The sequence below is a fragment of the Cervus canadensis genome, chromosome 4, assembly GCF_019320065.1.
Source record: "Cervus canadensis isolate Bull #8, Minnesota chromosome 4, ASM1932006v1, whole genome shotgun sequence".
Classification (NCBI taxonomy): Eukaryota; Metazoa; Chordata; class Mammalia; order Artiodactyla; family Cervidae; genus Cervus; species Cervus canadensis.
In genome coordinates, this window is record NC_057389.1 from 56,097,343 (window position 1) to 56,122,622 (window position 25,280).

The following is a 25,280-nucleotide window of genomic DNA, read 5'->3' on the forward strand; positions in this document are numbered from 1 at the left end:
AGTTGCCCCGCTGAATGTGAGATCTTCCTGGATCATAGATCGAACCTGTGTCTCCTGCATTGGCAGGCAGCTCCTCTACCAGTGAGCTACCAGGGAAGCCCCTACCATAATTTATTTATTTACCATATAGACATTTGAATTGTTTCCAGTTTGGGGGCTTTGATGTTTGGATTGTTTCTAGTTTTGGTTCTTTATTGTTTTGCTGGGAACATTCATGTACAAGTTTTTGTCTGGGCATACGCCTTTATTTTTCTTTTGTAAATACCTAGGAGTGGAATGACTTGGCTATGTGATACGGCTATGATTAACTTTCCAAGAAATTGCCAAACTGTTTTCCCAAATGGTTGTACCATTTTACAGTTTCACAAGCAGTGTATGGGTTCTGGTTCCTTGTCAGCTCTTCGTATGATCAGTTTTAAATTTTAGCCATTCTGGTGAGTGTGTGAGGGCTTCCCAGGTGACTCAGTGGTAAAGAATCTGCCTGCCAGTACTGGAGATGTGTGTTCCATCCCTGGGTTGGAAAGATACCCTGAAGGAAGAAATGGCAACCCACTTCAGTATTCTTGCCTGGAGAATTCCATGGACGTAGGAGCCTGGCAGGCTGCAGTCCATGGGGTCACAAAGAGCATGCATGCACACATGCACAGTGGGTATATATAGTGTGGACACAGAATTTGTCTGCCATCTCAGTAAGCAAAGGATGTTGTGGCCATAAAGCCATCAGCCACTGTTGGGGTCACTGATGGTGTACCCTGAGGGGAATTCAGGAAGGAGAAAAACAGGTTGCCAGCCACCAAGTCATGAGTCACTGTAGCTGTCCTGACAGTGCACCCTGAGTGGAATTCAGGATGGAGAGAAATAGGATACTGGCCTTAGGTAGTTAAGATGTGTATCAGAGGAATGATTCAGTAAGCCTGTACTCTTACATCTTCCCATGTACAGAAAAGTGCTGAAATCATTAACTTGAGATAATCTGTTTTGTAATTAGCAGTAATCAGTTGATGTGCAACCTCATGGTTTTTTCCCAGCAAAAATTCCTATGTATCCCAGTTCCTTTCTTACATCTTTGGAATGGTCCCTCAGAGCTGTCTGAGAGACTGCCATCCCAGGCTGTAGTCCTCAGTAAGGCCTTTGATTAAAACATAAATTTCAGCTTTTTAGATTGTGTGGTTTTTTTTTTGTTTTTTTTTTTCAGTCAACAAATGGTATCTCAGTGTGGCTTTTTTTTTTTTTTTTTGCAGCACCAGGTTTTCATTGCTATGAGCAGGGGCTACTCTGCTGTGCATGGGCTTCTTGTTGCAGTGGCTTCTCTCGTTGCGGAGCATGAGCCCTGGGCATGTGGGCTCGGTAGCTGCGTCTCAGGGGCTCCAGTAATTTTGGCACGTGGGCTTATTAGTTGCTCTGAGGCATGAGGAATCTTCCCTGACAAGGGATCGAACACCTCTCCCCTGCACTGGCAGGTGGATTCTTTACCGCTGGACCCCCAGGGAAGTCCTCAGTGTAGCTTTAATTTGCATTTCTTTAATGATGTTGAGCATCTTTTCGTGTGTTTACTTGCTCTCTGTATATCTTCCTTGAAGTATCTGTTCAAAAATTTTGCCCACTTAAAACTTTCTATTACAGTCTAAATACAAGTCCTTTGTTGGATATATATTTTACAAATGTTTACTTCCTCCTGTGACTTGCCTTTTCATTTTCTTAACAGTATATTTTGAAGAACAAAAATGTTTAGTTTTGATGAAGACCAATTTTTTCTTTTTAAATTAATTTTTATTGGAGTATAGTTGCTTTATAGTGTTGTTTAGTTTCTGCTGTACAACAAAATGAATCAGCCGTACATATAATATATCTCCTCCTTTTTGGACTGAAGTCCAATTAATTATTTTTGCTTTTTGTATCATATTTCAAAAATCTTTGCTAAAATCACAGTCACTAAGATATTTTTCCTAAAGTTTTAAAGATTTAACTCAAATTCTTCTCTTATCACTGTGGAAATGTGAGTTATATTCCACATGTTCTCTTTGGGGTGTAAATTTTCACCTGTGGACAAGACAGACAATTTCCAATTCTTTTAGGATTGGGGACCTTTGAGATTCTATTTATCCTGAAAGCATTTGCATCTCTTATGTGGCGATAGAAACCTTTTGTTTTCCTGTACTCAGTGTGTTACAGGTTGTATAATGCCAATCTTCCTATCTATAAATATTAATGATTGTTCAGCATCTTTATAGATAGGAAGATTACTTCATTGCAGACCGTAAGGACAGGGAGTAATAATAACAGTAAGAGTAACAATAGTAATAGCACTTGTCTGTTATACTTACTTAGCCCTAGTGCTGCACTGAAGAGTTCTAGACTCATTATTGATCTACATCAATCTTATAAAATAGGTACTGTTATTATTCCCACTTTATAGGTAATTAAACTGAAACTCAGTGTGATCAAGCAACTTGCTTTAGGTCATAGAACTGGAATTCAAAGCTAGGTCTAGCCGATTAAAAAATAAAACACACACACACAAAACCATGTTTTTATTTACTGCATTGTGTTGACAGTTTATAAGTGTCCAGTTTTTTTCACTTGTATAGTGTCAAAGGAATTCTATAGTGTCATAGAAAATTTTGATGGTATATCTTTAGAGCCCTTTGACTACTGTGGTTTATTAAAACTGGACTTTCCTTCAGTTCAGTTAGTGGAAAAGAAGTATTGGGTCTAGGTGAACAAAGTGCAGTGGCTAAATACCTAACTGCCTTTTGCATTTAATAATTTAGACTTTAAACCACTGCAGGAATCTTAATTAAATCTTTCTTTTCTTCAGCATGTAAAAGTAGCTATTATAGTGCATGCAAAAGCTATCTTTCTCCTGGTTATTAAAAAGTTGTCTAAATTATTATTTTTAAAATGTAACCATGTCTCTTTTGTAAATAGAACAGCTCTAACAGCATCACCTGTCAGGAATTACTGTCAAGAGCAACAAGCAGTGGTGACGTGCAGGGAGGAGGAAGCTGCTGCTAGACCCACTCTCTAGTTGTCTTCTCTGTCTGTTAGAACTGGCCCTGAGTGCTCACTTCGGCAGCACATATACTAAAATTGAAATGATACAGAGAAGATTAGCATGGCCCCTGCACAAGGATGACACGCAAATTTGTGGAGCGTTCCATATTTTTTAAGGTCCCTGGACCCCCAGCCCCAGCAGGAGCACAAGAGGAAGAGAGAGTTCCTCAGCTGCCGGGGAGTCCTTGCCCCACCTCCATCCTCCACCACACTGAGAAACTCCCGACCTCCACACAGTTTCCATCCCCAAGGCCCTGAGGAAGGGGAGGGGCTTAGGGAGCCCTGCCTTGTTGTGTAGCCATCAATAAAAGTACCTTATACCCAGGAAAAAAAAAGACTGGCCCTGAAACTCAACCATAAAGATTGCAAATGGTTACCAACTCCAGCGTCTTTCCTGAGTCTGGGAACTGCTGAAGTTTATTCTCTAGACCTAGCAGTTGGTTAATAATTAAGACATTGCCACAGAGGTCCAGGTACCTGGAAACTAGGATTTTCTGTATGATTGGTGGCAAAGAGTAGAGAATACAGTTTCCTTGTTTGTGTGAATCTGCCCTAGATCCAAAAGGTGGAAGATCAAGAAGTCATGTGGTTGACGTAACAGGTTCAGTCCATGCATTTTAAGAGGTTGTAATCTCATCCATGGCTGTAGAAGAATGGACAGGAAAAGCTCAAAGGCCATGAGCATAGGAGTGGGGACCTTTGAGATTCTGTTTGTCCTGAAAGCATTTTCACTGCGTATGTGGTGGTGGAAACCTTTTGTTTTCCTGTACTACTCAGTGTGCTATAGGCTCTAGCTGTTCAAAAGTTGTAGAAATTCAGAGAATTTAAGGAATTAAGTGGAAAGATTACTGAACTGAGAGTCAGAAGACCTAAGATTCAGAATCTTAGAATGCTGGAGGTGAAAAGGATGGTTAAAAGTTATTTAATTCATATCTCTTATAGATAAAGAAATGTGGGCCTAGAGAAGTGATCTGTCCAAATTTACAGCTAGGACTAGAACCCCCATCTCTCATTCCCAGTGACATATTCTTTCCATATATTTCTACTTAGTCTGACTCTGCTACTAATTAACCATGTGAACTCTGGGCAAGTGACTCCTCTTTTCTTGGTCTTTTCTTATGAAATGAGAGAATTATTAATAGCGTGAATGATTTCAAAGATCTATACTAATATCCCAAACTCTGCATGAATAATTTAGAATATAGTTGCGGGCAATGCTAGTTAGCTTCATAGAAGATGGGGAACATGATCAGCCCTGGAAATAAATCCAAGGATTGGTAGAGGAGAGGGGGAAGGGGTTTCATGGAGTGGGGAGTGGTGTGAATACAGGCTCAAGTTTGAATGTGTGGCTATAGTAAAAAGAAATGGCCTGGTTATAGCCATCAAGAGGATAGTGGGAGATGAATCATTTAAAGAAAGCCACTTCATAGAGATTATTTTATCCCTGGGAGGAGCTTTTAGGTTCTCTTTCTGTAGAAACCTATAGAAAGCAGGACTGAAAATTTGCATTTGGTAGCATGTCACGATGCATGTTGATGCAGTTTTTGGCCTTGTGAATATGTGATGGTGAAGAACTTGAATACATTAGTCTTAAGGTTCCAGCAAATCACTTCTGCTGCCAAGATGGAGTTTAGATAGTTGTTTGTTTGATTTCCATTCCTTTTCCATTATAATAATCCAGCTTCTCAAACATCCAGTGATCATTCTAGATTTTAAAAGATGTAACTGTCTTCATCTGGAGTCAAATTGTAGACTCAGGTAGGAACTGCCATTGAGGGAACAGTCTGAGCCTATCTTTGGGTCTTTTCATTTTCTTCTAAACATACTCCAGCACAGTGCAGTGTAGGTTTTGATCACATGCTAATTTGAAATGTTCTTTAGCCTTTTGTAAAGGCACTATATATGAAGAGAAAGAGAATATGATATTGAGATCTCTTTTGGGGAGGGTGGGTCATACCTCCCATCTAGCTTGTAAGGTATCTAAGATCAGTGATGGAGTTTAGTTCATGTTAGCAATATCCTGTTAACGTATTTTAGTTTTACTGTTAGTCTTCTGAATCTTGGGATTACTTTCAAGGTTCTCCATTTCTGTGATCTAATGACAGTTTTGAAAACATTAGTCCTCTCACCAAGGTAACGGTAAGGCAAAGAGAATCACTGATATGGCTATACCAGACCAGAAGAACTCTGTTGAGAAAAGATTTTAATTTTCTCTAGAGATAGTATCTTAAGTTTTTGTCTTGTGTTTAATGAAGGGACATGTCTATAGGATTAAAAATCTCAGCATTATTTCACACAGAACAGGGCTGCCAACTTTTGTCATTATAAATGAGCAGTATTTGGCCCAATCGTCTTGGGATTGATAACATACATTTGGGGCTTCCCTGGTAGCTCAGATGGTGAAGAGTCTGCCTGCGATGCAGGAGACCCGGGTTTGATCCTAGGGTCTTTAACATACAGTTAAAGTGAACAATTGCTAAGTCCCTGTGTTACTGAATCTGTTAGTACAGTAGTCTTTCATAGCTTTACATAGAATATTAAATTAAAGGTCTACATAGAATAAAGAAGATGAAGATGAGTCTTCAAGTCCCTAGGATATGTCTGGCTCTCCACGAAAAATGCTGCTGGCAGTAAGATTGCCTTTGTTTTTTCTCCAAAGTCACATATTTCTGCCTATAGCAATGGAGTTCCTTCAGTTCCTTCATTTGGCCTTAGAAGCAAAGTTGTTTTGGACTCTTCTAAAATTATTTCATCTTGCTTTCATGGGGCCTAAAGAGATATTTTTAGTTTTGTTAGTTTTTGTGAAAGATGTGTGTCAGGCTCCCCAGGCATAGAGGTTTCTAGTGATTTCTTGATTCTGGTATTTTAAAAAGATGGGAGTTGGCCTTAGTTGGCAGCTCTTTGCATCCGTCAGGGTTTGTTCGTTACTTACTTCTAGGCCCATGGGTGACGTCTGTTTCCTGTGATTGAAACCACAAGAAGTGGTGAGAAGCCACTGTAGGATATGTCCTATTCAGCAAGCAACAGGCATTGGGCTGCCCTCAAAAGAGCAGTAGTAACTAAGCACTGCTTTTAAGGGTCCCTGAAGAGACCCTAGACATGATCTGACCCAGCCTCCTCATCTTAACATGAGAAGGCCACTGAGGCCTAGAGGTATGAAGTTGCCCAAGGTCATGTAATTAGGTGAGTTAGCCTTTAGACTCCACTAACTGTTCATTATTCTTTCTCATATTGCATTTTGTAACTAAAGTTTATTAACCGTGCCCTGCCAGAGTGTTTCCTTAAGCAAAGTACTACTGGAAAAGAGTAAATGCTCATGGGCATTTTGAATATGAAGATTGGATGATGTTGCTTTGCCTTTAGAGGCTGTGCTATGATTTTTTATACTTTTCTTTTGAAATGACTTTTACATACATTTTCAAAATAGCAAAGTCTAAGAACCTTCAATTTTTAAATTTTTATTTCACTTAGTATTTGAACATTTTAGTCATTATCTTTATGCACAGATATTTTTTACAATATTGCAATTACAGTTTCTACATGTTTTCTTCTTGTAAAGCAGTGTCATAAACATTTTTCAGCTTTCTCATCTTTGAAAATTACTACTTTTTGAAGTGGAAATTTGTTTTTCCTAACCACACCACATGGCTTGTGGGATCTTAGTTCCCCCCACCAGGAATCAAACCTGGGCACCCAGCAGTGAAAGCAGAGTCCTAACCACTAGACAGCCGGGAAATTCCTTGGAAATGTATTTTCATTATAAAAGTGATTTTCATTATTCTCATTTTCTAAGAGAATATAGATGTGTATAAAAATGAAGTAAAACAATCCCCTCTTGTTTACCAGAAATCATACTTATTTTTCAATAATTAGATCCAAAGAGAAAAATACATATTAATATATGGAAGTCTCTTTGGAGTCCGAGTACTTTGGCATGAAATTCTGTAATGTGTTTGTGTTAGAACATAGTTCCACACAAGTACAGGTGCTGGAAGTATTAGAAAGTTCTTGTTTTAACTCTCGATTATACCAAGATTTCTCGTTACAGAGGAGTAATGAGATTTCACCTCATGCTGTCTCCCTACTCCCTTCCCCAAATTTTCGCAAAATCTTAGTTCTAGATTTCTAACAGGCCAGTAAATGTTTGCTGTGGTTTTGTAAGATCAAGTTTGGCTTTTTGAGTAGTAGTATAATTTTTGGATCAGTTAAGCTATTGTCAGTAGGCCCTGATGACTTCTATCCTCACATCATTCAGGAGTGATGTGAGGATAAAAGAAAAGAGGTGTAACCATCATTTAGAAATGAAGGGTTTGGAATGGTGTTTAACACAAGGTGGCCTCACACTCAGGGCCTGTGTGTGGCAACAGTGTCAGCTGCAGGAGCTTCCTGTCTGCAGGCCTTTGGGTGTGTCAGTCACAGGCTCACCCATGAGGAAGGGTAGACGTTCTGCTTCTCACATCACAACATGGGAGGAGAAGACCGTTGCTACGGAGATTGGGAAACAGCATTCCTGAGTCATTGACTGTTTCCAAATGAATGAACAACACCCCTTTTTTCCTTAGCTTGTCTAAGCTAAGGCAGTAAAGAGATCTAATAAGAAAGTAAAGAACAAGTATCAGTATTTGGATCTTGAGAAATATGTCAAAACTTTGGAAAAGTAGGTTAACATTATTTATTGCTTTCTATTTATGTATTTGGAAGTTTTATTAGAACCTTCAGATGTTTGAAAGAGAGGAAGCTTTACTTACTCTGTTCTCTCACACAAATGACAGACTCTGTGTGCACCTCCTTCCTGACAGCAGAGGAGATGGGCGTGTCTGCCACACCATGTGACACATTGGTCAGAAACTCAGTTCAGCTCAGTCGTGTCCGACTCTTTGTGATCCCATGGACTGCAGCACGCCAGGCCTACCTGTCCATCACCAACTCCCGGAGTTTACTCAAACTCATGTCCATTGAGTCGGTGATGCCATTCAGCCGTCTCATCCTCTATCGTCCCCTTCTCCTCCCGCCTTCAATCTTTCCTAGCATCAGAGTCTTTCTAAATGAGTCAGTTCTTTGTATCAAGTGGCCAAAGTATAGGAGTTTCAGTTTCGGCATCATTCCTTCCAATGAATATTCAGGATCGATTTCCTTTAGGATGGACTGGTTGGATCTCCTTGCAGTCCAGGGGACTCTCAAGAGTCTTCTCCAACACTGCAGTTCAAAAGCATCAATTCGGGCTTCCCTGGTGGCTCAGAGGTTAAAGCGTCTGCCTGCAATGTGGGAGACCTGGGTTTGATCCCTGGCTCGGGAAGATCCCCTGGAGAAGGAAATGGCAACCCACTCCAGTATTCTTGCCTGGAGAATCCCATGGATGGAGGAGCTTGGTGGGCTACAGTCCACGGGGTCGCAAAGAGTTGGACACAACTGAGCGACTTAACTAACTAACCACTCCAGTATTCTGGCCTGGAGAATTCCATGGACTGTATAGTCTTCAGTTCATGGGGTCACAGAGTCAGACACGACTGAGTGACTTTCACACAAAAAAAAATAAATAAAATTTAAAAAAACCAAAAGCATCAATTCTTCGGCACTCAGCTTTCTGTATAATCCAACTCTCACATCCATACATGACTACTGGAAAAACCATAGCCTTGACTAAACAGTAGGAAACTAGGGCTTTAGAACCTGAGTACTTGCTTTATTGGCAGCTTGCTTTCACAACCCCTGAGTTCTTTGTAGTGCAAGGGGGTGGCAGTTTGTTTTGGATGGACGTAGGGGAAGAATGCAATGTTCCCAGTCTGGTTTCCACCTGTTCTGCTGAGCTGGAAGAGTGAAACCTGAGTGGACTGTCCTTCCTGGAGGCTATCAGCTATCTAGGATGCAGGCTCTGCCAGTCCCAGGCTTCAGGATGAGCTAAGCTGGAGGCAAAAGTTTACCTTCTCCTTTTCTTCAAGAGACTTGCCTTGTTGGACAACTAGAGAACTATTAGAATATACTGGACCTATCTGTCAGAGGATTGATTCTAATATTAATATAGTTTTCCCCCTCATTTTAATAATAGTTGGGAAATGTTTATTGGAAAGCAGACTCTCATCAGTTTTAGATGGTTATGAGGGAAATTGAGTTTGTTGCTTTAATTTCTAAGTAAATTGCTTCCAGTTTATAAGTAAATTAATGAAAAAGGGAATGGAATATAGGTACCTAATGTTCTTTATATGGCATTTCTCACTTGTGCTTCACATAGGCTACTGCTTAGAATCTTTCCAGGCTCCCTGGTTTGTATCAGGAAACACACTGATTCTGGAAGGCAGGGGTAGACTGAAAGAAGTCTTTTAATTAGGAATGAAAGATCTTGGACTCCTCTCTACTGTGTTTCCTTTGTTGTCTCTTGCATGAATTCTGACAATACTGAGTTTAACTGTGGGGCTGCCCAGGCAGTGTGGAACTAAGTGGATAAGCTGCTACAGTCTTTCTTACTCCTTTAGCACATTTTCCTTAGCAGTCACGGAGAATGGGAGTGTGCCATCTCATTCCTGGGGTCTGCTAGATAATCTTCAGTTTTCTTTCCCTGAGACACATTTAACTTTATAAAGGTAAATTAGCTTTATAGTTCATGTTTTTCAGTTTCTCGTCATTTTTTGCTTCTCTTCTGTAGACTTCCTTTCCTCAGATATACCCTTTTCCTTTGATTTTCTTTTTCCAAGTGGGTACTTCAGTTCTACACAACTCCTGTTGAGTCTTTTGGCACCAGAAAGTAATGATGTCAGAATCTAGTTTGTTTCTCTGTAAATGGTCAATGAGGTATTGACTCATTCAGTGCCATCTTTGGGCCATGATTTGAAAATGGAAGGGAAGGTTTCCTACATTGGAAGGTATCCATTATTTCCTTCTCTCTAGTTCTAATTGACTTCTTTATAAGGAGTGGGAATTGAAGGGAGTTTCATTGGTTCCATCATCATAAATTATATACCTTTTACAAAGCACTTTGCGAAACAAAGTGCTTTACATCTATTTTATTATTCTTCACAGAAGCCCTGTGAGACAACATAGTCCTAAAGATAGGAAGACTGAAATTGTGATGGATAAAAAGAAAAACTTACATTACCTTTTCTGTCCTTTAGTGGAAACATAGCAAATCTTGTGGCAAAGCTGGAATGGGATTCTTTGGTAACTGAATTCAAGTTTTTGTTATGATCATCCATTGCCTCGCTATCCTAAGAAACAATGTCAGTCCTGTACTAAAATTAAAAAATTGAATCAGAGCCAGACCTTTCTCTCTGTTCACTTTGATTCTGAGTGACAGATACCTTACCTGTTCCTTCCTGGGTAGGTGTATTAGGACTTGGAAGGAAACTATTGTTGGCTACGGTGAGACTTATTTCCCATTTTACCCATAGGTAGCCTATGTCTTTGTTTCTTTGTTGTTGTTTAGTCACTCCATCCTGTTTGACCTCCTGGACTGTAGTCTGCCAGGCTCCTCTGTCCACAGAATTTCCCAAGCAAGAATACTGGAATGGGTTCCTATTTCCTTCTCCACTCAGGGTCCCCTGGCCTTATTCATAGGGAAAGACATTATTCTCAAAAGTTTTGTCTGAGCTGTCTACAACAATCGTAAGGTACTGTCATAAACCTTGACTTGAAACTTTTCCTTTGTTTGTTCATTTCAATAAAGTAATGAATAAATTAATATACTGGACTTAGAATGATGCTCCTAAATCTAGAGTGATGATAATTTTTAAAATGTTTATTAACTATTAGACATGTGAAATGGCAAGAATACACAGAAGAACTATACAGAAAAGATCTTCACGACCCAGATAATCACGATGGTGTGATCACTCACCTAGAGCCAGATATCCTGGAATGTGAAGTCAAGTGGGCCTTAGGAAGCATCACTACGAACAAGCTAGTGGAAGTGATGGAATTCCAGTTGAGCTATTTCAAATCCTAAAAGATGATGCTATGAAAGTGCTGTACTTAGTATACCAGCAAATCTGGAAAACTCAGCAGTGGCCACAGGACTGGAAAAGGTCAGTTTTCATTCCAATTCCAAAGAAAGGCAATGCCGAAGAATGTTCAAACTACCGCACAATAACACTCATCTCAAATGCTAGCAAAGTAATGCTCAAAATTCTCCAAGCCAGGCTTCAACAATACATGAACCGTGAACTTCCAGATGTTCAAGCTGGTTTTAGAAAAGGCAGAGGAACCAGAGATCAAATTGCAACATCCGCTTTATTGACTGTGCCAAAGCCTTTGACTGTGTGGATCACAATAACTGTGGAAAATTCTGAAAGAGATGGGAACACCAGACCACCTGACCTGCCTCTTGAGAAATCTGTATGCAGGTCAGGAAGCAACAGTTAGAACTGGACATGGAACAAGGGACTGGTTCCAAATAGGAAAAGGAGTACATCAAGGCTGTATATTGTCACCCTGCTTATTTAACTTTTATGCAGAGTACATCATGAGAAACACTGGGCTGGATGAAGCACAAGTTGGAATCAAGATTGCCGGGAGAAATATCACTAACCTCAGATATGCAGATGACACCACCCTTATGGCAGAAAGTGAAGAACTTTAGTTCTTGATGAGCCTCTTGATGAAAGTGGAAGAGGAGAGTGAAAAAGTTGGCTTAAAGTTCAACGTTCAGAAAACTAAGATCATGGCATCCAATCCCATCACTTCATGGCAAATACATGGAGAAACAGTGGAAACAGTGGCAGACTTTATTTTGGGCGGTTCCAAAATCACTGCGGATGGTGACTGCAGCCATGAAATTAAAAGACACTTACTCCTTGGAAGAAAAGTTATGACCAACCTAGATAGCATGTTAAAAAGCAGAGACATTACTTTGCCAACAAAGGTCTGTCTAGTCAAGGCTATGGTTTTTCTAGTAGTCATGTATGGATGTGAGAGTTGGACTATAAAGAAAGCTGAGTGCCAAAGAATTGATGGTTTTGAACTATGGTGTTGGAGAAGACTCTTGAGAGTCCCTTGGACTGCAAGGAGATCCAACTAGTCCATCCTAAAGGAAATGGATCCTGAATATTCATCGGAAGGACTGATGTTGAAGCTGAAACTCCAATACTTGGCCACCTGATGCAAAGAACTGACTCATTTGAAAAGACCCTGATGCTGAGAAAGATTGAAGGCAGGAGGAGAAGGGGATGACAGAGGATGAGATGGTTGGATGGCATCACCGACTCAATGGACATGAGTTTGAGTAAACTCCGGGAGTTGGTGATGGACAGGTAGGCCTGGCGTGCTGCAGTCCATGGGGTCGCAAAGAGTCGGACATGACTGAGCGACTGAACTGAACTGAGACATGTCAAATGAACCAAACGTGGGTTTCTGCCCCCAAGCAACTTACAGTTCGGTCCACAAAAACAGCTACAATAAACGGTCTGAAGAAGGACCTGATATAAATGTATTTAGAGCCTGGTTTGACTGAGTCCTTTAGATCTTTTTGTGGCATGACTTACTATGGCTAAGTATACAATTTATAGATGAGGAATAACTGTTTCCTTTCGACATTTTGTAGGAGTGCTTTGTCAACTAGTACAGTCTTCATGTGTATGTTTTTCTAGAAGTTTTTCTGTAGTAATAAGAGCACGATTATTTTTATAGAATGTTCTCATTACTACATTTTATGACCTTAATGGTTCCTAAGGAGGCCTGGTGTGCTGCAGTCCGTGGGGTCGCGAAGCGTCGGACACGACTGTGCGACTGAACTGAATTGTTCCTAGAAGTGTGTCTGGTTTTGTTTTGTTTTTAATAAATAGGGGAACTGAAGCATGAAGAATTAATGTGATTCACTCAGAATCACACTTGCAGTGTTTTAGGATGCTAGAAGTAAAAAATAGGACTCATGATCTTTTTCCTTTAGCTAAAGTTCTAGATAAATTTTGTCAGTTTGCTTAACGTTTTGGTTGCCTGCTTTAACATGACAAACTCAATAGCTTAAAATAAAACCCACTTGTTAGCTCGTAGTTATCTTGGTCAGAGTCCATCATGGATTGTGCGGCTGTGGTCTCAGTGTCACAGGGTTGAAATCAAGGTGTCAGCCCGGCCAGTCCTCATCTGTAGTTGCTGGAGGAAAGCCTTCCAAGCGCATTCAGGTTGGAAGAATTCAGTCTCTTGCAGCAGTAGGACTGAGGTCCCTGTTTCTTCATTGACTCTTAGTTCTAGAGGCTGCCTGTAATCCCTGCCGTTTGGCCTCTTTGGCTCAGACCAGAAGTGGCATGTTGAACCTTGTATTTCTCACTCCTCACCCTAGATTTAAAGGACTTGTGTAATTGGGTCAGACTCACACAGATAATTTCTCCTTAAAAGTCTGTCCTTGGGGACTCTCCTGGCAAGACTACTGGAATGGGTTGCCATGTCCTCCTCCAGGGGATCTTTCCAACCCAGGGATGGAACCCAGGTGTCCAGCATTGCAGGCGGATTATTTTTACTGACTGACCCACCAGGGAAGCCCTCTTAAAAGTCAGTTGTGGCAAGTAATATAACCTAATCACAACAGTGATAGCCTATCATATTTACAGTTTTGATAATTATACAGGTTATGTACCTCAGGCTAGAAATCTTGAGGGAGGTCCTAGAATTCTTCCTACCACACTAAACATTTCCCTCACTCTGAATTAGCCCATGAGCAGGTGTGGATGTCAGAAGAGGGAGAGCTGGGAATTAAGTATATTGAGGCAGTGAACTGCATTGTGATTGTGGGTTTTATGAGAAAAACCTGTAGTTCCCAGGAATCCTCCTAAGAATCATCACAGAGTAGGGGCCATGGGGCATTCAGCTGTGGTGTTTTCCCTTAGCCAAGAGCTCAGATATAGTTGTTCTGGATAAGGTAACCTGAACAAAATCTTTAGAAGGTACTAAAATATGGTCTTGCTCTTGTAGGCTTATATTACCCCTGTGCTAGCCACATGGTTCATGAGGTAATTGTTCATGATTAACTGTTCTTGCAAAGCACATTGGTAGAAATTAGAAACACTCTTTGCTGTGTAATGTACTCTGTGATCAGAATAATGTTTAATCATATTCTCTTATTAGATCTCTGCTTACCTCTCTTCTGCTATGGACACTACCTAATTACCTTTTGTTTGGCTACATGAGAGACTATCCTTCATTGAGAATTCCCTTTTTGTGACTGGAGGGAAAAGTTAAAGATTCAGGGAATTGGGTTAGAAGTGAATCAGTGCCTTGGATGAATTTTCTTATATCCTTTAATCTATAATAAGTCCAATTCTGTTACTAGGCAAACAGAGGGAACCTCTGTCCAAAAGACTGGCAAATTTAGTCCAGTCAACCCACTTTTAAAAAGCTCAAGTATTAATAGATTTGGCTACCACCACCACCACAACAAATCCAGTTATAGAAAAGGAGTTTTAGATTTCATTTGCATTTATTATGATACTAATTGATCAGGGTATGCTTCAAACTCATTCAGTCATCAATTTAATTAGTCTAGCCTCACAGGGCATACTTTGGGATCTTGACTTTAATTTTTGGTTTCTTTGAGAAACCAAACTGTAAAGTGTCTAGGAAGTTTCTTGTTTCCTATAGATGGTAACCAAAAGATTTATCTTACCACATATTACATTAGGATGTGGTAACTGAGTCAGAGCTTTGAATTACACTCTGGAAGGAGAGAGTGAGGGGACAGCTTTTCATTTTTATTTTGATTGATGGTCTTAATGCAGAGCAGTGCCCAGCCAAATATGTTTATTTTGATGCTATTACTTTGATGCAGTGCACCTTTGAGCAATTTGTGTTAATTTAAGTAAGATTTGATAATACTGAGAATCTTTCAGAGAAATTGAATTTTTATTAAATGCAGTTTAAGCTCTTTTCCTGTACCAACTAACGACCTTCAGAAATTTATTTGCTCATTTAATTCTATTGAACAAAAAATTCCTATCGAATAAATTGTTATTCTGCCCCTTAAAAAACATTTTGTGCTTCTATCAATAATTGTTTGCATATAAATGAAAGGTTATTATAAAAATTGAGTTACCAGAAAAAATCTAGACTATGTTTAAGTGACAATATTGCCACTGTGAGATCGAGGCTCCCAGGAGAAAATAAACAGTACTATCTTGGAGGCACAGTCTGACCTTAGATTCCCCGATTGCTTACAAGGGCTCCTTCTGAGGGTGTCAGTGGCCAAGCCATGGGGTGTGGGGGTCAGCGTACAAACCTGAAGTCTCTGCTCTGGGAGTCTCCTTTACCTCGCAGATGATAGGTCTCCTGTTGCTTGTAGTTCAGGTCTGTCACTTTCTTGGTTTGCTCCCTTATTTTGGTAGAGTGTATCCTACAGTTGCTTCCTAAGGTGCACTTGGATACATTTCCTGAAGACTTTAATGTCTGAAAAATGTCTATTCTGAACTCACATTTGATTAATAATTTGGGTACAGAATTCTAAGTTAGAAAATTTTTTTTATATTTTATTTTATTTTTTTATATTTTAAACTGCCTTTTTTGTTGTTTAGCTTTTTGTATATATTAGTAGTTGAAGAAATTAAAAGCTTCTCTGATTCCTTTGACCAATTTTCCTCCCTTCTTTTTCTCTCACACCTCCCCCTGCCCACCCCCCACTGTGTGGCATTTGGGATCTTAGTTCCCGTACCAGGGATCAAACTTGCACTACTCTGCAGTGAAAGCATGAAGTCTCAACCACTGGATAGCAAGGGGAAGTTCCCCTTCTTTCAAGTTGTAAAATTTTGTTTTCCTAGTGTTTTGGAATTTCACCATGATATGCCTTTGTGTGGTGATCTGTCTGTTGTGATGGAGACATCCTTCAGTCCTGGGAAATATTTTTCTACATTAATGTGTAGTTGATTTACAATGTTGTGTAAGTTTCTGCTGCACAGCAAAGTGATTCAGATATACACATGTGTGCATTCTTTTTTTATATTTTTTTTCAATTATGGTTTATGCATGTTACTGCAAATAGCATTATTTCATTCTTTTTTTTATTGCCATGTAATATTCCATTGTATATATGAACCGTATCTTCTTTATTCATCTGATGATGGACTTTTGGGTTGTTGCCTTGTCTTGGCTATTGTGATCAGTGCTGTTTATGAACATAGGGGTGCATGTATCTTTTTAAATTACAGTTTTCTGCATATATGCCCAGGGGTGGGATTGCTGGATCATATGGCAACTCTGTTTTTAGTCTTTTGAGGAACCTCCATCCAGACTGTTTTCCATAGTGGCTGTACCAGCTTACATTCAGTGCTAGGAAATATTCTTGAATTATTTCTCTGATAGCTTGCTCCTCTGTTTGCTCCTGTTGTTTGGGTATTATACTTGCCAAACTGATCTAATTTTCTTATCTTTACTCTCAGTTTCCCATCTCTGTCTTTTTCCTCTACTTTGGGGAGATTTCTTCAAGTTCTTATCTTTCAGCCTTTCTTGAGTTTTCTGTTAAGTTTCTGTTTTCATGGGTTCAACTTCTAAGGGTTCTTTTTTCTCTGAATATTTCTTTTTAAAATGGCATTATGAGGACTTCCTAGGCTCCAGTGGGCTTCCCTGGTATCTCAGCTGGTAAAGAATCCATCTGCAATGCAGGAGACCTCGGTTCAATTCCTGGGTCAGGAAGATCTACTGGAGAAGGGATAGGCTACCCACTCCAGTATTCTGGCCTGGAGAATTCCACGGACTGTATATTCCACAAAGAGTCAGACACAAGTGAGCGACTTTCACTTAGGCTCCAGTGGTTAAAAGACTCTATGCTTCCACAATGGGGCACAGTTCGATCCCTGATCGGGGAACTAAGCTCTTGCATGCTGCATTGAGTGGCCAAAAAATTAAAAAAAAACAAACACAAAAAACGGCATTATGTCCTCTCTTATAGATATTAACTTTTTTCTATTCTCTTTTCTTGCATTGTCTCTATATAAGGAATTGCTTTTTCTCTCTCTCACATTTGTATTTTTCCTTATGTGTTTAATAATCCTTGGTTGTCTGTTCATATTTAAGAATGAGGGACTGAAAAATTCATTGGAAACTGGATCCATGGGTAGAGCTTGTTAGCTGTGCAGTTTATTGTAGGCTTGCCCTGTTCAATATAAATATAATGTGAGTCACATATGTAATTGTAGGTTTTACAGTAGCCACAGAAAAAGGCAAAAAGAAAAAAAAGGAAAAGAATCATGTGAAATTAACTTTAATAATGTTTTTTAACCTTGTATATCTAAAATAGTTTTAATGTGTAATAGATATATATTGATTGTTAATGATGTTTTTACCTTGTTTTTTATATGAAGTTATTGAACTGCAGTTTGTTTTATATCTTACAGCACATCTCAATTTGAATGCTAAATTTTTATGGATATACTTGATGTGTATTTAGATTTCATAAAATTTACAAGTGAAAGGTAGATTCACATACCTAGCATATTCCAAACATACTTAAGTTTAACAATAACATACTAGTTTTTAATTTTAAATTTTTTAAAAATTAAATAAAATTTAAAATTCCTGTTTCAGTTGCACTAGGCACATTAGAAATGCTCAGTGGTGAACAAGATAGAAAACCCAGAGATAAACCTATGCACCTATGGGCACCTTATCTTTAACAAAGGAGGCAAGAATATACAATGGAGAAAAAACAGCCTCTTCAATAAGTGGTGCTGGGAAAACTGGACAACTATATGTAAATGAGTAAAACTAGAATACTTCCTAACACTATACACAAAAGTAAACTCAAAATGGATTAAAGACTTAAATGAAGGCCAGAAACTATAAAGCTTTTAGAGGAAAACAAAGACAGTACACTCTTTGACATACACCACAGCCAGATCCTCTTTGACCCACCTCCTAGAGTAATGGAAATAAAAATAAACAAGTGGGACTTAATTAAACTTAAAAGCTTTTGCACAGCAAAGGAAACAATAAACAAGATTAAAAGACAACCCTCAGAATGGGAGAAAATAGTTGCAAACAACTGGCAAAGGATTAATCTCCAGCATATATAAACAGCTCATATAGCTCAACAATCAGGAAAACAACCCAATCAAAAAATGGGCAGAATACCTAAACAGACATTTCTCCAAAGAAGACATACAGATGGCTAATAAACACATGAAAAGATGCTCAACATTGCTCATTATTAGAGACAAGCAAATCAAAACTACAATGAGGTATCACTTTACACCAGTCAGAATGGCCATCATCAAAAAATGTACAGCAGTAAGTGCTGGAGAGGGCGTGGAGGAAAGGGAGCGCCTCGCACTGTTGGTGGGAAGGTGTGTGTCTGTTGGCCTCTCAGTCGTGCCTTCTCTTTGCAACCCCACGGACTTCTCCAGGGTATTCCCTTCTCCAGGAGATCGCTGCAAACCAGGGATCAAACCCAGGTCTGCCACATTGCAGGGAGATTCTTTACCATCTGAGCCACCAGGAAAGCATGGAAACATACAGCGCCATATATAAAATAAATAGCCAGTGGGAGTTTGCTGGATGAAGCAGGGAACTCAAAGCTAGTGCTCTGTGGGTGCCTAGAGGGGTGGGATGGGGAGGGAGGTGGGAAGAAGGTTCAAGAGGGAGATGACATCTGTATGTCTCTGGCTGATTCATGTTTGTGTGTGACGGAAACCATCACAATATTGTAAAGTAATTATCCTTCAATTAAAAATAAAATAAATGCTTAGTCGTTACTTGTGGCTGGTAGCTACCAGATTGGACGGCATAGCTCTACGGTGACCTGCTTGGACTATGTCAGTAGTATAAGGTTGTTTTTTAGTTCCCCAGAGAAGGCTCTTCCAACCTTCTGCCTCAAGGGTAAGGATTTTGGGGTGCTGGAGTCCTGAGAAACTAGAAAGGGGAAGGTGCTGGGTGTCTCAGTATATAGAGTACGCATAGATTAACTTACTTGTCTTTTTGGTATAGGATTTCTGCCCACAGCTGTGCCTGGCATCCCCCGAGCCAGAGATCTGTGTTTTACCCTCTTCTAAGAATAAATTTACAGATTTATGCTGGAGTAAGGGAGGGTAGTCTCCTGATGGCATGAGGGGAGGGGCTTTGGGGATAACAGGAGGATCTACAGGTCCAACTGCTTCTTTACGTGAAAAGTGAAAGTCGCTCAGTTGTGTCTGACTCTTTGCGACCCCATGGACTATACAGTCCATGGAATTCTCCAGGCCAGAATACTGGAGTGGGTAGCCTTTCCCTTCTCCAGGAAATCTTCCCAACCCAGGGATCAAACCCAGGTCTCACGAATTTCAGGCGGATTCTTTACCAGCTGAGCCACAAGGGAAGCCCAAGAATACTGAAATGGGTAGCCTATCCCTTCTCCAGCGGATCTTCCTGACCCAGGAATCGAACGAGGTTCTCCTGCATTGCAGGCGGATTCTTCACCAACTGAGCTATGTAACTGCTTTTTAAACAGCCTTTAAACCAATCTTATTTTTGGCCTCCCTCTCCTCCAGCTGCTCATTTCTGTAAGTATTATACCTGGTGCTGCTAATTCCTGAGCCTGTTGAGGATTCTTAAGTACAGTCTGGATAGTTACTGGCTTTTCCTTCATCAGGTTTAGGGCTCATTTTTCTTAGATCTGTTGAGTCTCAGTCCCAGCTTCAAAAGTTGGTTATAACTACACTTTTCTTGTTTTTCCCAACCTTGTAGGCTCCTTCCTTTTTTTTTTTTTTTCCTAAAAATTCCTTTTCTGTACATGTAGAAATATTTCAAAAAGGGGGGAAATTTAATTCAGTTTACTGTCTTTTACCTGGATGTCCCTATTAATTTGTATTCATGAGCAGATTTTGATATGTTAAAAATTTTTCATTCTGTATTTATGCTTCCTTCAGTATCTGTATTTGTAGTTAAAGGTTTTAGTATACAGCTTCAGTAGAAGACTCGGTAGGAGGGACAGGAAGATGAAGTATTTAGTGCAGTAAGGGTTCGTAGTTTGAAGGCAGAAAATAATTGATAGCAAACAAGGGAAAAGATGAGCATAGAGGCATATAGAAATAGGTGGGATCATTAGAGATCATCAGAAAGCTTGAACTTCTGGGGCATAATGCATAAGTACACGTCCAGTAGCATTTATCTTCTAGGACTCCACTATTTTTAGTCATTCTTACTTTTCATGAACTAGGAACCTCTTGTTACCTATCTCAGAGAATCCACAAAGCATATTATGTATCTTAGAAAATTCACAAAACAGTTAATGATACAATTAGGAAAAAAGCCTCACAAAACTTACCATTTGTAAACTGTAAGATCCTTAAGGAAAACACATGTAGCATTAAATAAGTAAATTAATACACCCTCAATATACTGTAGCAGCAGGTTCTATTTCAGTAATAGAGCTGAGCCTACAATTTGGGTGTTCTATTGGGTTCTGAAACAGAATTTTGCCTGTACTGTGATTCACTTTGCTGGTAGATGCTGCCCTCTGTTGGGAGTAGTTGAGAAATACATGGATCAGTTTTGCTGTCCTTACTCAAATCGAGCACTAAAACATGGATACTTTTTTTTAAAGGAATTAATCTGTTTCTAATGATGCACCAAGGAAACCTAAGGAGACTGGTTTTTTCCTTTTTAAGAAAACAGATTTTTTGTGTGTATGTCTAAAGGCAACAGTGGGCATTAAATGGGAACAAGACAAGAATTTGGGGAATGCAAAGGTTTAGGGCTATCTGGAGACCAGAGTTCCATACCCAGCTTGCCCTTATATGACCTCAGTGATTTACTCCATCTGTGTGGGCTTCAGTTTCTTCACCAATGAAATGAAAAGGTGGAACAGATCTCCAGGGATTGGTATTTTAGGAGAGCAGCCCCAAATTATGGTATTTGTTCATAGGAGATACAATGACTGAGTCTTAGACTCTGCCCTGAAGGAACTTAGTCTGGAAATAGCTAGAGGAGACAGACAATCAAAATACAGTTGTAATCCACTTGTAGTGCTGTGAGGCGGGCAAGTACCTATTTCTGCAGAAACATAAGGAGAGGTACCTTTCCAATTAGAGGAGGTGTCATCCTGTAGGGCCTGTTGGAGCTAGCCTTAAGCAGTCTCCACTGAGGGAAGCAGCAGCCTAGGGAAGGTTTGTGGTGGTGAGACAGCGCGATCTGTCTGTGGACTTGGAATGAATTCAGGATGCCCAGAAGATAGGGTTTGAGGTAGAGGGCTTGTTGAGAGATGAGTCAGAAGTGTCCTATGCCATGCTAAGGAATTCGGATCTCAACCCAAGGGCAGTAGGGAACTATTACAAGGTTTTAAATGAGAAATAACCCAGACAGCTCGACATTTTAGAACAATTACTCTTGGATTTAGTATAGAGCGTAGATTTTGTGTTGGGCAGATGGGAGTGAAGGAAGGGACATGAGTTAGGAGGCTACTACAGTAAATCAAATGACAGCTCATACCACTAGGATGGAGGGAAGAGAAATGAGTCTGCAGGCAGAAAAAATGGGTTGCTGGTTTCCTGTTCTTTAACTTAACCTGCAGCTACGAAGAGTCCAGCTGGCACTGATTCATTAGACCCAGGTTCTGTTATCTATGTTATATCCATCCCAGAATTATTTTGGTGGTTGTTTGGTTCTGACAGAACATTTTGAGTTTGGAGGGCAAGGTTCTGGACTGGAAGCACTTGCTCTAGGAGCAAGTAAGTGTAACCTTGGTAGTGGCAACCTGACTATAAACACTCACTCTGTGTGTGGCTTGTTTCACCTCTGTGTCAGGAGACCCAGAACGATGACAAAAGGAACTGTGAGTCTGCCTGGTGTTTCGGTCTCTGTCTCGTGACCCTTCTGCTGTGGCTGCCCAGTGAGCAGCGCACACACAGGGTAGCTTCGGATTCCATGGACACTGAGCAATGTTCTTAGGGTTTCGGGTGAGTGATTAGCATTCCATCAGCAGGAGGTTGACCTCTGGACTGTGGAGGGCAAAGTTAAAATTCACAGTTTACATGGGATTTAACCAAACTCTTGACATTGGGTACATGAGCATAATGACATTGATTTTTCTTGTCTGTAAAAAGGTTAGTAGAATAATTTTGTGGCAGTGTCAAATAGTTTTTCGTTAGTTGAAGAATGTTAGTCAAGAGGCATTTACTGTACTCTTCTAAGAATAACAGCAAAAATAAGATTAAAAAAATGTTTTTGGCAGCACTCAATGGCATGCGGCATCTTAGTCCCCAACCAGGGATTGAACCCATGTCCCCTGCATTGGAAGGCAGAGTCTTAACCACTGGACCTCCAGGGAAGTCCCTGGTTTAAAACTAAGTATTAGAATGAAGAATTCCTGCTTTCCTGTACCTGGTTGAATCAGACTTTTTTTGGTAAAGTACAGCACACATACAGAAGAGAAGAGAAAATATAAAACATACAGAAAAGTTATAAACAGAACATCCATGTATCCATCATCCATCTCAAGAAATAGAATATTATTGTAAGCACCCCTGAAGCCCCCATCCCTTTCTACAATCATTATTCTTCCACCCACCCCAGGTAACCACTGTTTTGCCATTTGTGGTAATCATTCTCTTTATGATTATACATCCTAGATAATGTAATTTAATTTTGCATGTTTTTAATCTCAATGTAAAAGAAATAATACATTCACTTTTATATTTGTGAGTAGCTACATGTTCATTCACTTTCTGCATATAATTATTTTCCACTGTACCATTACACCAGTTTACCCATTCTACTCCAAATGGCTGTTTGGATTGTTCTCTGTTTTAGATATTACAGTGTTACTGTGAACATTGTTGTTATACTCAGCCTGCTATGTTAGTGCAACTTTCTGAAGGAAAGGTAGATTTATAGAAACTGTTGTGTTGAGTTGTAATATATCTGCGTATTTTCACTTTACTAGATTCCGTTTTCCATTGTGTTTTCCAAAGTGGCCATAACAATTTACATTACACCAACAGTGTGTGAGAGCTCCTGCTGCTATGTGACTAGACACAGGACAATTTTTTGCCAGTCTTGAGAGTAAAATGATAATCTTGTTGTGGTTTTGGTCTGCATTTCCTTGTTTACTAATGAAGTTGAACACATTTCATAGGTTTATCGGTCATCTTTCCCCCAAAGGGTTATTATATGTTAGTGACCTTAAAACTCCTCCTGCCCCTTACCTAAGGGAATGTGCTAAGGAGTATGGCAGAAATCTAGCTTGTAGGAAGGAGCCTAGATCCTTTCAACTTCTTTTCTCCTCTTTTTTTTCCCCAATCCATCTGGTATTTAGGAAATTTCCTGGCATTTCACTCATCTCTCTTCCCTCTCTTCTCCTTCCTTTTTCCTGTTCCTAGACTCTGAAGAGACTCATGGCAGATGAGGTAAGGAAATTTTGTTCAGCATGTGCATGGCTCATTTCCTACACTTATGGTATTTGCCAGTTGCAATAACTTTGACTTTCTATAACTTATAAATGTGATATGGCTTCTACTCTCAGGTCCTCCCACAGCTTTTTCTAACTCTTTGCTCTATTTGATTTATTGCATGCATTTCCCTGGCATGTTCACTGACTTCCAAGGTTGGGCATGTTCTTTAAACTCTCAGCTGACTTGCTGTCTGGATGCCATTCATATCATTGGAAGCCCCAGAATGCTTGCAGATGCTAACTCTTATTTTCAAACAGGTAGTGCCGATAAGCTGCAGTTTATCTGTAGCTCTTTCTGAATTGAATACCTGTCCTCGTGGTTTGAGGAATGGTTGAGGTTGGTTGACAGAGAGATGGCATATATAGCCCTGAAGCCTGAAGTACAATAGATTATATTCTTTGCAAAGAAGATTTTGGAGAATATATTTTGAACTTTTGCTGCTTGCATAACACAAGTGCTATGGAGTGTACAGAAGAAAGAAATAACAATGGTTCCTGGTTTTAAGGCATTTCCTTGTTTCTTGCATATAACTTATATCAAAATCATGATCAGACTAAGCTCTCAAAGGGGGAGGTCCTCTGAGGATCTGGCCACAGTTATTATTGGGTAACTAGAGGGAAACAGGGCATTTTACTGAGCACTCCGCATGTGAGGTGCTTTCAGTTCTGGGTTGCTCGAGGGCTTAGAAATGGCAGAGGAGCTAAAGAGCAAAGTTCTCTTTTTTTAGACAGGTTCCAAATTTTAGTATTTCATTCTCCTTATCTTTGGATGAAGGTGAGAGTACAGAGTCAGTGTAGTAAATTAGATACAGGAAAGACTGGTTTCTCTTTTTCATGTCATAAGAGCCTTGGAATTGCCCACAAACCAAAGGAACCATGGGTGTATAAGAGGCTAGAGGCTATTTGAGGTATGGTTTGTTGTGTAAATAAAAATGGGTCACTGCTAATTCTTTTTTCTCTTTCTCAGCTGGAGAGATTTACCAGCATGAGAAGTAAGAAGGAGAAAGAAAAGCCCAATTCTGCTCATAGAAATTCTTCTGCATTTTATGGGGATGATCCCACAGCACAGTCATTGCAAGATGTTTCAGATGAGCAAGTTCTAGTACTCTTTGAACAGATGCTGGTAAGTTCCCCACCTCAAAACATTGCTTCTTCTTGAAAATGCTTTTATGGGCATGTTTGTTGTTTAGTCACTAAGTCATGTCCAACTCTTTGAGACTTCCTGAACTGTACCTGCCAGGCTTCTCTGTCTATGGGATTTCCCAGGCAAGAATACTGGAGTGGGTTGCCATTTCCTTCTCCATTTATAGGCATGATGGGTCCTTTTTCATGCACAGCCCTCCTTAACTAGCCCTTAATTACCAAAAAAACGCTCTAGGTTTAATAGAGAACTTAATAGCAGCTCCATTAATGAAGGGACTAAATATACAGGCACCAATCCGTAGATTGGAATCTGTGAATTAGGCTTAGAAATATCTGATCACTGACCACCTTGTTAGTCTCTTTCAGCCCAGCAGCACTTAAGCCACAAAGATACAGAGTGACTGGGCCAACTAATGTGGTAGTGTGATGACAGCCAGAGTAGATAAAGATTTAAAACATTCACAACAAAATCTCTACAAAGAAGAAACTTTGGAGACGTGGAAAGGTGTCATTTGCCCAAGGTCTTCTGTTTAGTGGTAAATCTGGAAAGAGAATTCTGATGTTATAATCACTAGAAGACCCTTTTAGGCTGGGTCAGTTCAGTAATAACCTGTGCATGGGTGACACTGACTTTGCTGCCCTCAGTGAGAACCGCTGAGTAAGGACACTCAGAGAATGTCCATCAGTGCTGAGGGCTGCAGAGTTTTGAGTACATGTTTATACGGTTTCATGAGACCTATGGATTAACTTGGATTTA

The 25,280-nt window shown here is 39.9% G+C and overlaps 1 protein-coding gene, 1 long non-coding RNA gene and 1 other non-coding gene across 5 annotated transcripts in view; all 3 read left to right on the forward strand.

Moving 5' to 3' along the window:
- The window catches only part of DIAPH1 (diaphanous related formin 1), a 108,907-nt gene that overhangs the window by 6,427 nt on the left and 77,200 nt on the right, over positions 1 to 25,280 (forward strand). For 2 of the 3 annotated variants that reach the window (XM_043465183.1, XM_043465181.1), the window contains exons 2-3: positions 23,310 to 23,336; positions 24,348 to 24,503. In XM_043465183.1, coding sequence (XP_043321118.1) covers positions 23,310 to 23,336; positions 24,348 to 24,503 — 183 coding nt within the window. The remainder of the gene's footprint in view (positions 1 to 23,309; positions 23,337 to 24,347; positions 24,504 to 25,280) is intronic. The other variant, XM_043465182.1, reaches the window with a different exon arrangement.
- On the forward strand, positions 94 to 11,762 carry LOC122439791. The gene is made up of 3 exons (XR_006268996.1): positions 94 to 3,290; positions 7,451 to 7,460; positions 11,751 to 11,762. It is a non-coding gene; the product is annotated as an uncharacterized LOC122439791 (long non-coding RNA).
- Positions 3,061 to 3,167, forward strand: LOC122441051. The gene has a single exon (XR_006269196.1). It is a non-coding gene; the product is annotated as a U6 spliceosomal RNA (small nuclear RNA).